This window comes from Argiope bruennichi, chromosome 2, assembly GCF_947563725.1.
Source record: "Argiope bruennichi chromosome 2, qqArgBrue1.1, whole genome shotgun sequence".
In the NCBI taxonomy this organism is placed as follows: Eukaryota; Metazoa; Arthropoda; class Arachnida; order Araneae; family Araneidae; genus Argiope; species Argiope bruennichi.
In genome coordinates this window covers 115918088-115936283 of record NC_079152.1, presented here as the reverse complement: position 1 = coordinate 115936283, position 18196 = coordinate 115918088, and the positions used below count along the sequence as shown (strand labels likewise).

Genomic DNA, 18196 nt, shown 5'->3' with positions numbered 1-18196 from the left:
ATGGGAAAGGGAGGAAGTATTTTCAAAAAGGTCATTTTTTTTACCACAACTTAATATGAATTATTACCACAAATACTAATTTAATTATGTTTAAGACGAATCAACCACTTGTCTTCAATTATTCTTTTCTTGTAACGTGTAAATTTTTAATTTGGATATTAAGATTTTTACAATTTGAGCAGACTAAAATGCAATTAATAAGAATACATTTGCGGATACTTATTTAAGTTTTTTTAATATGCAATTAAAACAAAACTCATTCATGCAGAACAACAACTATTCATCTTATATTAGTGCAACAATAATATACAAAGGTTTTTAGCATTTTCTATAAAGTATTTCATAATTCTACATCTTTTTGTCTAAGCATATTTTGCCCAAAAATTATACACAAATGGATTAAAAATTTCTCCTTTTGATATTCTTAAAATCCTCTAAAAAAAATTCATGCTGAAAATCACATGCTTTCATTTCATTTTTACATTTGAAAATACAATAACAAGTGACTTGTATATGGACTCGGGCAATTGAGAAATTAAACATTTTTTTTATACAGAATTAAATATTGAATTAATTTTCCTTTAAATGCAGAAACAAAGCTATAGGCCCGGAAAAGAAATTTATACATATCACATTAATGAGCTTTCATTTTATACTAGAACACCCAACAATAATAGGTAAAATAATTTGTTATAACTCAAAAGAAAAATCCTTATCAAATAATAAATTTAATTTTAACTGGTTATTATATTACAGGTATTGTTGCATTTTTAATTCTTTATAAAAATTATAGAAATTGGGTTAAACTAATTCTTCTTCTCAAAAATATAGGGAAGAAAGGTTAAATAAAATAAACAGAACAATTACTCATTAAAATAAAACACAAACAGATTCACATAATTTTATTAGCCTCATCTCAATTTTTTTTGTAATTTGCTAACTCATGACAACACATTTTACTCATAACAGCAATTGAAAAAAATTGATTATTTTTAACAGTACTAATAAAATATATAAAATTTGAAAAGTTTTGAATTTTATCAATCATTTTCTTAATAACACAAAGATTCATCAAGTTTTTTATTTTAACAATACTGAAATAACAGTCTGCAGGAAAAATAAACTTCTGTAACTAATATGCATCTGAAAGATATTCTTAACAAAGCAATGCCTTAATTAACATTTGGGAAAAAAATTCTTGATTAATTTTATTGAAATACTTTTTAAACAATTCCTTGTGGTACCATTTTTACAAAAACAATGGACCTACTTTTTCATCATTACAACAAGTGAATTCCAATAACTGTTATACAAAATCAATTATTTTTGTTTGAATGAAAATTAAAAATGAAAAAAAGCAGAGCTGAAATTACTGGGACTGCAACAAGCACTTAATTCTAACACATTAAAAATTTTGGTTAAATTTTTCTTCCATTAAAAATTTGATTCTTGCATATTCAGGAAATGCAATGTTGAGCATTTTACAATATCACATTTTAACTGGTCATATGGTTACAATTTTGAATAATGAGATATGATTCTTAAAAAAATTTATTAATTTGAAGGTCTAAGAAAGCCAAATGAAGTTCATATTCTCTAAAATGTAATATCTTTAAAAATAAATTAATATTTTTACTTTCATTGAAAATAAGCATCATTTCGACTAAAAAAAGTAAAAACAAATGAATAGTATTTGTCACATACCTCAACAAATACTATTATTCATAAGAATTATGATGAAAAAGAAGAGATCTTCCCATTACAAATTTTTCTTAATGCATTCACAGACAAAAGTTTGTAAAAATGAATATTATAAAACTGTCATGGTTAAAAAAATGGCATAAGAAAAGTAGTTCCACATAAACCTATCAAAGGTTTGTTTTTCAGCAAACACTTTTCCAAAGTGAGAATATGTAACCAAAAAAGCTTGGAAGAACTCAAAGAGAGTTTTCTTAATCAGAGCACCGAAATTGAGCCCTATAGTAGAATGAAATTCACAATTATCGGTTAGATAATTGAGTCGTTTCACTTCTCTTTGGAGGTGGAGGAGGTGGTCGTTTCTTTGGCGTAGCCGAGTCTTCATAGGATTTGCGCTGCTTACTCTGTGAAGATGATCTAGGTCTCATGGTATGTGGTGGGGGTGGTGGAGGAGGTGGACCCAAAGTTTGAGACTGAGAAACAGGAGGTAAATAACATGGGTCCCGAAAACCAAGAATTTCATTTGGTGTTGCACTCAAATCAACAGATAACTGTTGCGCAACCTTCCATTTCTTTTCCATAACTTTCTGAAGATCTTTAAGGAAAGTGTCTGGAGGACAAGGTATTGGAGAAGCCTTGTGGCCTGGAAGTGTGGCAGGAGTCTGAGTTCGTCGCAGAAGTCCAGAGGCATTTTGAGATAGCCGAGTATCGTCACTTCTCATTGGTGGAGAAGGACGCTCAAAAAATTTCACAGTTTTTGTAGGTATGGTAGAAGTGGGGGGTGGAGGAGGGGGTGGTGGTGGAGGTGGCACAGAGTTAAGAGGCAAATTAGGTACAATGTCCAATGTTTTGGGAACTTGAGGAGCACTGGCCCGTCTATCTACCATGGTATTAGGATTTGAAGATGGCAAAATGCCAAATTTATTAGAATTATTTCTCCACATTTCATTGTCAACAAGGGCTCTCTGCATTGGTTTGGTGGAACCTCGAGACAAACTTGACACTCCTTTTAGTTCAGCCAAAAATGGGAGAGGCTGTTGAATATCTGCTTCAGACATGCGACGATCAGCATTTCTAGCTTTTGGAGGTATAAACAAAGGAGGTCTGTCTCTAACCGGAGAAGCTGGAACTTTAGCTTTAGGATGTCTTTCTTTAGTAGGAGTAGTTTGTGGTGAAGGAGGAGGAGGTAGTGAATTAAGACTTGAGGTGCTTGGCCAACTGTATTCTTCTGATAAATCTAAAGGTGGTGGAGGTGGAGGTAGAGAATCAAGACTTGCAGTACTTCCTCTGAAGGCTTCAGGTGGTGGTGGTGGAAGAAGTGCAATATCCAAGCTTTCAATTGAAGTACTTACACTTAATGGCGGTGGAGGGAGTGTAAACCCACCCAAATGATCTGGATTAAAAGCTGCTGCTTCAGATGATTTTCTTTGAAGACTTTTCATAATCCCATTAACCATGATTTGATCTTCAGTTTGAGAGCGACGTAAGCTGAATCTACGACCCAGAGTTTTGGACAGAGTTGAGTTGCTTCCAATGCTATTACTATGAGACAGCCTATCAGAAGCCAGAGATGGAGGCAAACTATCATCAGACTGCTTGACAATGCTACGAGTTGTGTTAGTTAACGGAATCTTGGGAGTCATGCTTGGTTTCCTTTTTAAAGTTCCTAGAGGCATATCGTTAGGTTCAAATGGTACTTGCTCTGCTGTTGGAGTACTAACACTAGATCGTTCTGACATACATCCACTACTACTGCTACTTGATTTCACAGAATCATGGCGAAACATAGATCCTCGAGGATTTGTCCACTCCATTGGTGTGGGTGTAGGTGTCGATTCTGAGCTGCGATTACTTAAAACATCAGCTTCAGACTGTTCTGGTGTTAGAGAGGCAGGGTGAGGACCAGAAAAAACAACATCTTCAAGAGAAATATCTTGTCTATCTGGACTACCTGAGCTGCCAGAACTATCTGAACTTACAGCAAGTGTTTTAGCCATCGATGATACCGAGAAACTTCGTGCATGTGCAAGTGTTTCCAAATCTTCTTCAACAATATCTCTCATAAGATTGTCATAGTTTTCTTTTAATATAGGCCCAAACTGAAAAGATTATGGTTACAATAAATTAAATCTATTTGAACAATAAAAAAAAATTAGAGGAAAAGGATGTATTAAGAATAAGTTTTATTTGATTATCAAAAAAATGAAATAGAAATTTTTAATTAAAAAAATTCCTAGTTTTTTTTTTTTTTTTTCCCCAATAAATTGATACTTAAAAAATTTCTTACCAAGAACAAATATTTTCATATAATTTTTTTTATACAGGTGACAAATGAAATTGTTAATTTAAAGATGAATAAAGAACAAAATATCAATTCTTGATCTGCATGGTGACAAAAAGAATTAATCACTGTTAATTTTGTACTTTCTAAAAATATAGGAAATATTAATTTGGCCAGAAAAAATAAACATTGACAAAGAATTTTGAAATAGAAAGAACACAAATACATAAATGTAGTTATCAAAGGTTTTCCAACTTTTAAAACAACTTATAATTTGTATAACAGAATAGAATAAAACATGCATGAAAAATTAAATGTAACAAATAATAAGCAAAACTAAAATAAAATTGGCAGATAATTTGCATTATTTAAATAATTAAGCATTTATAAAATCTAATATTTATATAATACTCACTTTTGCAATGCGTATTCCCATTACCCACTGACGTAAAGTCTGTTCATCTTCAGCACACAAATATTTTATGTATTTAGATGATTTTGTTTGTATTTGGGGATGCTAAAAACACAAAATTATTATTAATAACAATCCATACAATTTTAATACAATTGATACTAGAACAGATTTTAGTGTAATAAGATTTTTTTCATACATAAGTTGTTTTGTCCAACATAAATGAAGCAATGTGTTGACAAATATTGTTAACACTTATCAATAACCAAAGTACTGCAAAAGGGAATCAATGCAATTCTGTAAAATCTTATTGAACCATTTAACAGTGACACAATTATAACTATAAATAATTTCAATAAGCTCCTTACTTGGTACTTTCCAATAATCCACATATTATCAGCTTTTTTTTGTTGAAGGGAAAAAACATAAAAATGTATAGGAGATAATTTATTTATCAAAATAACCACCCTCACATTTAATAACTTTTTCTCAACGGGACACAAGTTTATAAATTCCATTTTTATAAATGTCATGATCTTTAGGGTTAAAAAAAATTCTCTAATAGTTTCCATAGCCTCTTTTATTTCTGAACTGTCGATTTCGCAGATGATTATCTAGGCTGAAAAATAGGTGATAGTCAGAAGGGAATAAGAAGTATTCAAAAGAGGCTCCCATCGAAGGGTCTGAATTATGTCAGAGGTCACATGCAGCATCATTGTGTAGGAAAAGAATGCCTTTACGATTCACTAAAGTTGGCTGCTTTTTCAGAAGTGACTGGTGAATTCAAGGGAGTCACTATAGATGTCGGTAGTAATAGTTTGGTCAGATAATAAAAGTTCATACTGAACAATTCCATTTGCAGTCCACCATACACACGATAATGCTGCTGCTGATGGATATTAAGTTTGCTGGTCCATGGCACAGTTTCCATAGATAACAACCAATGATGCAATCTTTTATGATTGTTGCAGAGCAGCCACTTCTCATTGCAAGTTAATAAAAGGTCAATAAATGGCTTCATTTGATGGCATTCAAGTAATCCCAAACAAATATCCAGGCACTTTAGCTTATTGGCTGGTGTTAAGTTCACAAGTACTGGTATCAGGGGTGTTTGTGGGACCCCAAAAAATCCCCGGAAACTTTTACGGACTTACTACCGACATTTTGGAGTTTCGAGAAGGGGGGGGGGGGAGAAATGAAAAATTACGATTATGAAGTATTGAATGACCTAATTATAAAAGTTCAATGAATTACTTTTTTTGCAAAATTAAGACCTTTGAACCCAGGTCACGTGATCGCACATCTGGTCGAACGAAGTCTCTCCCTTTTTTTTCTGCCGCGCCTACTTGCCGAAAAGAATCCAGAAGAGAATGTCCGAGAACCGGGGGAATGAGTCATAACTCGCAATAAGGAAAGAACAAAAAAGAAGTTTTTTCCCCCTTTTCACGCATTATCACTGCCTTTGGAGAAAGAAAGGAAAAGTTTTCACCACACACACTGACCTTGCATTTTCTGCTTTCAAAGCAAACAAAATTACCCAGATCAAAATAAATAATTCATTATTATTCCTACTTCCTTTTGAACGACGATCCCCGGAATTTCCGGGTATCGAAGTTCAAAATCCAAGGAATTCCGGGGTTTCCCCGGAGCACAAACACCCCTGTGGTATCCACATGTAAATGGAAGTTTCATCACTTACGGAGAACCTTTGTTCTAACATCTGAAAAGTTTGAGTGGAATCTTCTTCGATTAAAACCAGCAGTTCATCATCAATGACATATGGCCACCCAATGACTCATTGCTGGAAGAAAATTATCTAAGCTACCTTTGGTTGGTACGAGTGCTTCTGAACCTTCTCCGAAAGTCTGGTATACTTCTTGAGCAGTTTGCACAGCATTCGTTCCAAGTTTAAACTCATGCAATATACAAACATGAATTATAGAGTTTGGAGTACTCATCCCCAGGTCAATTTTTATAATGTTGAAAGATAACCTTTCTACTTCTCCTTATATAAAATGAATCTGCATTAAATCTTGACAAACATATTGCTGGAATTTTAATGCATCTATTGTGTATTGCATTTAACATTCTTTAAATTTGTAATTTCACTAAAATAACAGAACCTTTTTGGTCTCCTGATAATTATTATACAAAAAGTAGTAACTCTGAAATATCGAATACAATGCGATTCACATTTTGTTTAAATAAGAAATCTATATATATAAATAATATATCCATCTGTTAATATTGTTAGAATAATAAATCTGAATTATATGTAAACAATATAACAAAATATTAGCAATGTTTTATAAAGTAAAAGATTAAAAAAATAACTGAAATTATAACTGTTTATGTCAAAATAACAATAGTGGTAATAATCTTAATACTTTTTATTACACAATAAACAAGATTTCTAAACAATTAGAGATTCAACAAGTGTATCAATCAAATATTTCCAATATGTTAAAAGTTTTAAATGCTATGAAATTTGCAACTTTGATTTAAACTTACTTTTATAGCAAAACCAAAATCAGTTGGTGCTTTGTATTTCTTTTTCCAACCAAATCCAGTATATACATTGTTCATTTCAAAAGTTGTTAAGCATATTAAATCTTTTGATAACTGCAACAGAAAAAGTCATTTACATTAATTAAAATATATATATATATATACAATAAAGCAAAATGTTACAATTTTCAGATGAATATGTTTATACAAAGCATCACTAAAGAAACAAATTCCATTTTATATTTTTAAAGAAAATTAAAATAATTTGAATATAAAAATATTTCTGCCTTTAAAAAAATATGTAATAACAAAATATGTAAATATGTATAAATAACAAATCATATATCACTTGGTACAAATTTCTCTAAAATTGGTCTTTTGTGTCAGATTATTAATCCTTTTTTACTTCCAAATAAGTACAAAATTAAATAAGTTATTAAGAATAGCTAGTAAAAATATGGGAAAACATTCCTGAATAAAAATGGCCTTATACATTAATTTTCAAGGAAGAAAATATATTTATAATATTTGCACATTGCTAACTATATATTTCAAAAGAAGGAATGACAATTTCTAATACAAGTTGAAGAAAAGAAATACATATAGGATTAAATAAATTTTTAAATATTAAAGCATTCAAACATTTTTTAGAGAGAAAAATGTATATATGATAAGAATTTTAAAATACTTCACTTCAAGAAAGGGACGCAGGAGAGAAACATTTTAGTGAGGACTTACCTTGGATTTACCTTTAGGGCAGTAATAAATACCAGAAGCCCTGAGAACAAAATAATGTTTCTTCCACGCTTTTTTGCCATCACTTTTTAAATATAATGCACTTTCAACTTCAGGAACACTTGATGAAGAAAAAAATTCCTGGAAACAGGAAATAAGAATCTTTATAAAAAAGGCCAAATATTAAAAGAGGAACAAAATAATGTTATTATAAATTATATAATGCATGAATGTGTGGTTGGGTGCAGTACATGACATGATATGATATATATTAGTTTGGCGAAATAAAATGTGCACCACAGAGTGATTTTTTTTGTTGAAATTTTTAATTAAAAATTAAGCAAATCTGTAACAGTTATCAGAAATAATTTTCAAAACTATTTACAGTACAAAAATTATTTTTACATCATCTAAAATTTAAAAAAAACTTCTCAAATATATATATATTGTCATTTTTTTTTTTTTTCAATATTTAAACAACTTTCAAAAAAACTTTTTCAGCACATTTTCCAAGTAGAATTGTAAGAATTCTGAAAGAATATTAAACATATTATGAAAGGTAATACAAAAGCAAAAGAATTCTGGAAGAACCCAAAAGTTATTGATAAAAGTCACTATTCAAGCTGCATATGTATATATATATATATATATATATTATTTTATAAACAAAATTATTATCTTGTTCTTAACAGGAATCATTCTTTAGAAAGCAGATTTTAGAAAAAAAAAAAAAAAAAAAAAAATAGAGTGAGTGACTTTCGATTTTTTATGAATTTTGGAGGAGCTTACAAAAAAAATGAGGGATGCTTAGTAAAATGAACAAAAAGCACAAGGCCAAAATAACATGAAATATAAATATATATGAAGTACAAAAACTTTTGCTGCAGAAATTATTAGATTAAGTAACATAAATTATTTAATTATAAATTTTAGCAGCCATTAATAAAGATGAACCAACTGATTGTCAAAGGCTTATAGTAATCCATATAAATTGCACAAAGATGGCCAAAATGTAAGCAAACAGTCACATCTTCTAATCTCACTCAGGGTAAAGTTTACAATCATAATCATAATAAGGGAATAATTTAAAATCAGAGCAATTCTCTATATTTACAAAGTTATATAAGTATTATAACTTTAAAAAAAAAAAGAAAACAAAATTGACAGCTGTGCATTCATTCTCTATATATTGAGAGTATGAAATTTCAATACTCAACAAATATACAATTTCATACTCTATTGGGAGTATGAAATTGAAGCTTTCTAATATTTGTTGTACTTAATAGCTATTAATTTACTACAGACTGAACAATCATTTTGTTACCAATTCTTAACATTCAATTTAAAAAAAGTGATAAAATATAAATTGATGCATACTTCAAGAAGAGCGGTTTTTGCATCATCATCCATATCCGATCCTCTTTCAGAAGAACTACCCATTAAAAGGTACTCCTAGTTGTAGAGAAAAATAAATCATGAGGAAAATTAACATAAATAAAGGAACATTAAAAAAAAAAAAAGATTTTCAACATGTATATTTCAGAAGCAACATACCTCAGGATTAATAAATAAGTCATATTTTTCATCTCTTTCAAAAAATTGCAATTTATTTGGAGACTCTCTAGCCCACAGTAACAGATTTTCAACAACATATTCATGATCTTCATAAATTCTTTCTGAAAAAAAAAAAAAAAAAGTTAAAAAAAATTTATTATAAAGATAATCAATATCAAATTATCAATAAATGCAACTCATCATAAAATTTTTATATTCTTCTTAATAAATGCTAAAAATAAGCATATTTATTCATGCACAATTGGGGGAAAAAACAAAACCACCCTCAATGATTCAAAAAAAAAAAAAATTATTAAAATTTACAATTTTGTATTATTGTACAATATATATAAACAATGAAGCTGTAATTTTGACTGTCATATTATATTCTGCAGATACTAAGATAGAATAACTAGTATATACAGTGTGTCCAAGAACTTATAAGGCTAGTACTGAATCTCAGCCTGCAATGGTCTTCCATTGAACATTCCTGATATTCTTTAACTATCAGGTGATGCACTGCTAAAATCTGAATGCATTTATTCACTATCTGAAATGATACAGATGTTTCTAAGAGAAGCATAATATTTTTTATGCTGAATTTTCAAAAGGAAATAAAAAACAAAAATTAAATTTCATGTGAGATTTGGAAAAACTACTGGTGAAACATATAATTTAATGATACAAGTTACAGTATTTTTTAGATGTAACAGATTTTCTAGAAGATAAGATTACAGGAAGACCAGGTTTATCAAAAACAATCGATATTATTGAAAAAGTGTATGATTTTGTAGCAAACCATTGTTGTGCATCATTGAGAATGGTGGAAGTCTTTGAATATCAACAAAGAATTGATTTGCACTGTTCCAAGTGAAGATTAAGGCAAAATTTAATCACAGTTATTAAAAGTGAAAAAATTTGACAAAAAAAATCACTCCCTTTATTCACTTGATTTAACATTCTGCAACTTATCTTTCATACCAAAACTTAAAATGAATTTAAAAGGTTCTTGTTTTGATGACATTGTGATTAAACAAACAGTTTTGACATAAATTTTGAATGCAATACCACAAGGTGAACCTAAACAGATATTAAAGTCATAATTCTGCTGCTGTAACAAATGTATTAAAGCTAAAGAAGGTCATTTTGAATAAAAATCCTTAAAATATAATAATTGGATTTCAATTTTACAAATCCAGTCCCAAAATTTTTTTTGACACACTATGTATGTCACAAATTTTAGTTGAATTCACAATTAATATAAACTAATAATATTATTGAATAGATATTCAAACATACAATATTAAATTAATCAAAATCACATTATTTCCAATATAAATTCTAGTTCAGAGTCAATATATGCAGAAAGAATATAGCATATAATACATTTCACATTTATTGATACATCCAATGTTGTATTGGCTCAAAATAATTTCATGTCTTTACTACTAATAACTGCAAACTACTTTATAACTACTGTTATATAAAACAATGATTCTCAACCTTTTTTTTTTCTTTTCTTTTTTGTGGCACACTTTTAATGATTTCAAAATTTGGGAGGCACACAAAGAATTAGATGGGTTTAAAAGTTGTTTACTTACCTATAATACACTGTGTAAAATAGTTTATGATAATAATTTTGAATGTAAAATAAAATAATATATGTACTACAAAAACAACATGTTTGTAATTACAAGGTAATAATAAGAATACTTTTCATGAGAAATTTGAGCTTGATATTTTTTGATAATTTCATTTATATTTGGTCGTAAAAATGACAATGCTACTCTCATATCATCTTCCACTTTAACAGTCTCAAACTTTTTTTTTTTTTTTTTTTTTAATGTTGGTCAACACTGAAAATCCGAATTTACACAAATAAGATGTAGAAAATTATAATAATATCTTTAAAACCTTTTTTTTTTCCTTTATACATTATTTGATTGAGGGGTGGAGGTGAAGATACTGGGAACACTTGAAATTTCTTCATGTGGGGCAAATATTTCCATTTATGAAAGGTGACAGTTATAGAAGATAAAAACAGTTAAAAACTGTTTTTCTAGAAAAAAGTTTTTAACTGCTGTAAAAGCAAAAGTTTTCTTTTACAGTGCTCTTTTCTTTAATTTAAACAAACTTTACTCGTAATAAAAAAAACATTACAATTTTTACTCTATACTATATATTTTTATTATAAATTTGGCGGCACACAATAAGTGCCACGACACAGTGGTTGAGAATCACTGGTATAAAATATTAAAATAAAAAAGTCCTTTATTGACTTGTTTTGTTCACAAATACTGAAAAATTTTAATGTCTGTTTCTTAACAATTATGAGTGTGTGGTGGTATAACATCATAAGCCAGATAACAACTTCCGGAGAAGAGTGTACACTTTTGTCTAGTGGCTTTGTTACTCGGCTATGAACCCAATGTTGCGAGTTCGAACCTCAACCCGCACATTGGTGACCTCGGACGCTGAACCTTCAACCTTCATACAGCTGTTGTGGCGCCATCTACCCGCAACCAAAGTCGCCAGACTCACGTGACGCAGCAATCCTAAGTTGCCAGACACACTTGGCACATCGGCACCCACAAACTCTCGCCATAACGCTTGGCGCTACTCAAATAGGGTACGGCCCATTAAGACAACAGCTACTACTCAATACATCATCACTCAAAGCAAAATCGTTCGTCTCCCCTTCGCCTCACTGGAGGGAGAGTACTGTGGTGAATCGCATATAAGCCAGTAACAGCGCTTCTGTCCGAACAGCTGTTTTAGCATAATCGGATTGTTACTGGACTTCTAACCTAAAGGTCCCAGTTTCTATCCTCACGGGTCGCTTACCGTCTCAAGTGTCTTGTAACAATTAAAAAATTAATTAGTTAAAAACACTTAATTTACCTGCTTGCAATATGTTGGCAATAAATTCCAAATAGTCTGTTATCAAATACCTGTTTTGATTGTAAATGTTTCACAACTCTTGCATTTGTCTGAATTTTAGTAATATGTTTACATTTTTGTACATGCACCATTAATTACTAGTGCAGATTCTCTATTACTTAACAGAATTATCTATATAATGCATTGTAAAGATACAGGAAAAATTGATGGAAAATTTTTAGAAAGTAAGTTCTTCATTTAATTTAATAAACTTATAAATTTTTTTTCTAAATACAATAAAAATTATCAAAAATGTTTAAAAAATAAAATAGAAATATCAAAAAATAAAAGTTAGTTCAAATTTTTATTGTTGCTTAATAGAGAAGCATATCTAAATTTCTTTATTTCATCTTACCATATTTCTGAATCTATTATTTATTAAATTTTGAAAAAAAAAAAAAAAAAAATGCAAGAAAATGAAGGAATGAATAAAAAAATGAAAGAAATTTTGCATGGAAATAAAATTTATGATATTATAAAAATATTTATCCTGGGATAATTCGCTCTGTAAGTATACCAGAAATACAGCAAAATTTCAATTACTTTCTATTTAACCGTTTAAAGGGCCATTTTTTCCTAGTCATATTATGTTAAAATATTTTTAGGCTTGAAATTAGAATAAGAAAAGGAATTCTTAGATAAATTTAATTTGATTAATTAATTTGGTTAATTAATAATTAAGTAACAAATCAAGATACATCATTTTGACTGAGATAAAGAACTGAAGCATCCAAGTTTCTGACTTACTAAAAAAATTTGTCAGAACTTATGCCACCCTATATAATTTCATACAAAGATTGATAAATTTGGTGGGAAGCATACTTCCCATGACCCTAGAAAGGATTAATTGAATATTTAATTTTTGCATTTAGCCAATACTATTCTTTTTCTTATCTTAAATATCAAATGTACAAAGTTGGATTGAATTAAGCCTAGTTATTTAGGAGGAAATGTGGAATCTACATGCAAATATGGCCACAATGACTTTTATTTATATTATGACTGCTGAATTTAAATTGCAATGATAGCAGCTAAATAATTAATCAATATATTACTCACTTTTCAACTCCAAAATCTGTGTCATATGATACAAAAATTACAAGAAAAAGAGTTTCAAAAACAGACAGTGATTATCTTTCTTCTAAAAAATCTTGCCAAAATGTTCACTATTTTGTATTTTTCTATTTATAATTATTTCTAAACATAATTCCTCTAGAAATGAAAGGAAAAACTACCAGTTCTCATGATAAATAACTAACAATATCAACAACATGTAGATTTCAACATCATATAGTTTCAACTTGGTTCAGTTAGATTAATGATTTGTTCGAGTTACACAAAGGCATTTATGGAATGAATCTCATAATTTTTAGTCAGATAATGAAGATAATAAGGAATTAAAATTCTCTGCTCAAAATTTTCCCTCTGCATCATGGAAGATCATTTGACATCCCAAAGATTTAATATATTTTAAGTCCCCTAAATCATAAATCACCAGTGAGATCATGTCTCAATTTGCTGCATTCTGGTATAGAAGATTTTGCCCCTAGGCCAATAATGCTTTTATGCAAATACTAGTATATTTATGACATAATTTTTATTTTTAACTGGGCAATATATTTTGCACTCAACTTACCCATAAATAACTCTGGTATATGTTCAACAAGAGACCACCTGGGATCCATAGGGACATGATTCTTGTCTGCCAGCAGACGACAAACTTGTCCCACAGTCATCCTTTCATCAACCAACAAGCTCTTAGCACTGTTATCAGCGCTGAAAGCTTTAATAAAGATCTGCCAGAGTATAAAATAGAATGAATATCGCATACTATTTTAGGTAGAATTATTGATTTTTCATATATGTAGAAGGGAAAGTAGTAATTAGCATATATGTAGAATGGAAAATATGGTACATTATGGTATTTTAATAAATCACTGTGTGTGTTTTATTCACATGCAAAACTAATAAATAAATGCCTTTGTTGTGAAAAATGACATGCAAGATAGCATTACAGAATGTTTGTTGACATTAAATGAAAAGAAAGAAAATTTTTATTGAGTGCTTAAATGAAAAGTCATACAAAGTTATAAGGATCTGAATATAAGCATAATAATAATAAAATGATAATAATTTTACATAGTAAGAATATGAATTTGGATACATTTCAAAAATGTAATACATTTTGAGAATGAAAAAAAAAAATTTATTGATGAAATGAAGCAGTACATATTTCTTCTCATTTGTAAACAAAAATAAAAATAAATAAATAAACAAAAGAAGTTATTTCAATTTTTTTTTGTAATTTTTGAACATAAGTGTTCAATTTACAAATGGTATTTCCATAAATTATAGCAAAATACAAAAGGAAATAAATGAAAATGAAGGAGAAAATAAGTGAAAAGACAAAAAGCATTATGCAGAAAAGGCATCACAAATATTATACCTTCTTAATACTGGCTTCTTTTAATTTCTCCAAAGCAATCCTGATCTTTTCAGCTTTAATACGAGCAGCCTGTTCTGCCTATAGAAAGTGAAAGAAGTAGCAGAGAACACAAATAGCAACCAACACCAGAAGAATGGAAAAATAAGCTTGGAGTCAAATTTTTGAAAGAAAATCTTTTTCAATTAATACTCCCCCCCCCCCTCTTGTAATTCAATAACGGTTAGAGATAAAATTAAGTAAACTGAAATTTTTTTCCCAATTAAAGTAGCAAGTAGGACAATAAACCTTTCTAAATTTTCCTCCTAAAATATTTTGACTCCTTTAATTTGAAGAAAATTTAGGCATACAGAAACAAAGTATTTAGATAAGCAATGGAAAAAGCACAGTTGTTAAAATGAAAGGTGAGACAGAAAGAAAGATAGTAAAATAAAGACATATTAAATTGTTGGATTTCATTATTTAACGTTTGTCTTCAGACAAAAGAATCTCCATTAGCAAAGTTCCAAATAAAAATCTAAGAAAGCCCTTGTTCAAGTTTAATTACACAACTAACACAAAAACTTTTGGAATAACAAAAAACATGTACATACCTATAAAACTAATAACCTTTATTTTACCATATATATCTAACACAGACTTAAAAATACATCATCCACTGATGACAACAATTTTTTTTTCTGAATTTACTTAAGTAGAATATAACAAAGCAATATTTTCCTTTACTTACTGGTGGTGAATTTTCTTTTTCCACTTCAACTTTTAAGGCTCGTAATCGTCTAGATATGTTATCTAATAGCTAAAGATGAAAAGAGAAAAAAAAATATATTAGCCTTTATAAGACCACATCAATAACACAATAAGAATTTTTATATAAGATGATTAAATAGAATAACTGAATAGAATTCAAATCAATTCTTAATATCATTAGTATCTGGAATATCTACATAGTCACACATAAAATTTAAGTTACAACCTTTTGAATGAATTCTTAAGAGATAAAAATTTTTATAGTCAGACAAGATTTAAATAACATAGAAGAAATAACTTTGATCAATATACATAACAGAATAGGAAAAAGAATGTATTATAAAATGTATATGTATTATTTTTTTGTGTATGTTATTTTCATATATATATGCTCTGGTAAAATGTATTATAAACTGCAAGAAGCAGAAAGTCCAAGTATTTTTATTAAGAAAAGCCTAAATGATAAGATTTATTGATCAATAGCAAATCTGTATTATATTAACATTTATTTAAATCTGAAATACAGTACACTCAGGGGTGTTTGTGGGACCCCAAAAAATCCCCTGAAACTTTTACGGACTTACTACCGACATTTTGGAGTTTCGAGAAGGGGGGGGGGGAGAAATGAAAAATTACAATTATGAAGTATTGAATGACCTAATTATAAAAGTTCAATGAATTACTTTTTTTGCAAAATTAATAACCATTAATTTTGCAAAATTAAGACCTTTGAACCCAGGTCACGTGATCGCACATCTGGTCGAACGAAGTCTCTCCCTTTTTTTTCTGCCGCGCCTACTTGCCGAAAAGAATCCAGAAGAGAATGTCCGAGAACCGGGGGAATGAGTCATAACTCGCAATAAGGAAAGAACAAAAAAGAAGTTTTTTCCCCCTTTTCACGCATTATCACTGCCTTTGGAGAAAGAAAGGAAAAGTTTTCACCACACACACTGACCTTGCGTTTTCTGCTTTCAAAGCAAACAAAATTACCCAGATCAAAAAAAATAATTCATTATTATTCCTACTTTCTTTTGAACGACGATCCCCGGAATTTCCGGGTATCGAAGTTCAAAATCCCCGGAATTCCGGGGTTTCCCCGGAGAACAAACACCCCTGGTACACTCTCGAGCAACCGGTTTGCGACTATCTGGCTTCCATCAAGGCATTGAAAGTAGGCATCTGCTACGATCATCCTATGTATTATGTACAAAATACAAGTTACGACAGGAAAAGAGCAGTGTTCTGCTCATTGTTCATTACTTTGTTAGTATGTACCAGGCTTCAATTGTTGCTGCTGTTCCTGGTTATAAATGTACAGTATTCATAAATTGTGCATGGGATATGGAATATGCTTAATACTTTCTTAAGTGTACCACAGTGAAGATTTCCAAATGGTTAATAAACAAGAAAAAGTTGTATGACTATGAAGGAGAAATTATGAACTACACAGCAATTAAACTCTGGTTAACAACAAAAAATATAGTTTTGGAGTTAAAAGTTGGGAAAAGTACAGGAGGGACTGGAAAAAAATTGCGAAGAAATAGAAAAACAATTGAGAAGAAATAGCTAGTGGAAGTGAAACAAAAGCAAGAAAAACCATGAATACTCAATAAGAAGTAAGAAAATACTTATTATAACAGTGAGTTATGACATAAAAATTTTGTCTCCTGGTATTGGTGGACAAAAAAATGAGTTCATAGAACTCTGGCCTATCCAGGTTTTTTGTTATCCGACTAGCCCTTCCACTACATTATGCCATATACTCGAGACAGTACTGTACTACTTTGTAGAAATAAGAAGCATGATAGATTGCAAATGATATAAACTATTTCAATTAAACTAAAATATAGGTTCTCAACCAGCTATATATCGCAATGAGAAAAACACAAAATATAAGGAATTATATATAATATAAAAAAAAAGTAAGATTTTGTTAACCAAAATTCTTGTGCAAAGAGAAAGCCCAAAACTTGCAGGATATCAATAAAAAGATTAACAATAAAATATTAAAAGTAATAAAATTTTAAATACTTCCCCTAAATACAAACTGTATACATTCATTTTTAAATGAATAATACAAATTAATCAATATGCCATTGACTTCATGCAACTTATTATGTGTTCCTTAATTCTATAACCCCCATGAAACAAATTCAAGGATTGATTTGAAATTAGCTTCCATATGAATAGTTGACTACCACTATGAATAATTATTATCGTTAAGTTAAAATGAAATTATGAAAACGAGTAAAGCAATCTTGCTTTCACTTGTTTTGGTATGGGATTAATCTATTCACATCATATGCAGAATTTTCTTGGCTATTATTACAAGAGTACAGATATGCCAACTATTTTTTGCACACAAGCGGAAAACAATAATGAACATAGACAACAATAAAAAACGTTGATTGCAAAGCAAGATCAAATTCCATATTATGCAATAATGTTAGAAAATTTATACATTTTACTATCTTAACATGATTTTTTTGAACAGTTAAGGTCAATATTCATATAGATAGAAATAATTGAACAATAAGGATCAGCAAAATAAGAAATGAAACCATGCCCATCACTGCCATGAAGATTTAATGGACAGCATTTTCTAATACCTATTAAAACACAGCTTCATTACAGAGTCCATAAATGCTATGTAGTTTGCTTATCACAAAAAAAAAAAAAAAAAAAAAAAAGTGAAATATATTGTTTATCAATGTAATAACTACCATGTAATTATTTTTACTGACTATTCACTATTATACTGTGTAAAACTTTATTTTCAAATTACTTTAATGCATTATTTCATTGAATTCAATTATAAATTCTTTGTGTATGCCATTTTGTTTTCTGTTTTTTTTTTTTTTAAATATCTATCTAT

The 18196-nt window shown here is 29.4% G+C and overlaps 1 protein-coding gene across 7 annotated transcripts in view; it reads right to left on the bottom strand.

Annotated features, from left to right (window-relative positions):
- Positions 1–1065: 1065 nt before the first annotated feature.
- LOC129956695 (amyloid beta A4 precursor protein-binding family B member 1-interacting protein-like) overlaps positions 1066–18196 on the bottom strand; it is a 336170-nt gene continuing 319039 nt past the window's right edge. For 6 of the 7 annotated variants that reach the window (XM_056068638.1, XM_056068629.1, XM_056068632.1 and 3 more), the window contains 9 exons: positions 15302–15370; positions 14575–14652; positions 13765–13924; positions 9189–9310; positions 9012–9086; positions 7638–7775; positions 6903–7013; positions 4395–4496; positions 1066–3797 (listed from right to left, as the gene is read on the bottom strand). In XM_056068638.1, coding sequence (XP_055924613.1) covers positions 2001–3797; positions 4395–4496; positions 6903–7013; positions 7638–7775; positions 9012–9086; positions 9189–9310; positions 13765–13924; positions 14575–14652; positions 15302–15370 — 2652 coding nt within the window. In that variant the 3' untranslated portion in view covers positions 1066–2000. The remainder of the gene's footprint in view (positions 3798–4394; positions 4497–6902; positions 7014–7637; positions 7776–9011; positions 9087–9188; positions 9311–13764; positions 13925–14574; positions 14653–15301; positions 15371–18196) is intronic. The other variant, XM_056068641.1, reaches the window with a different exon arrangement.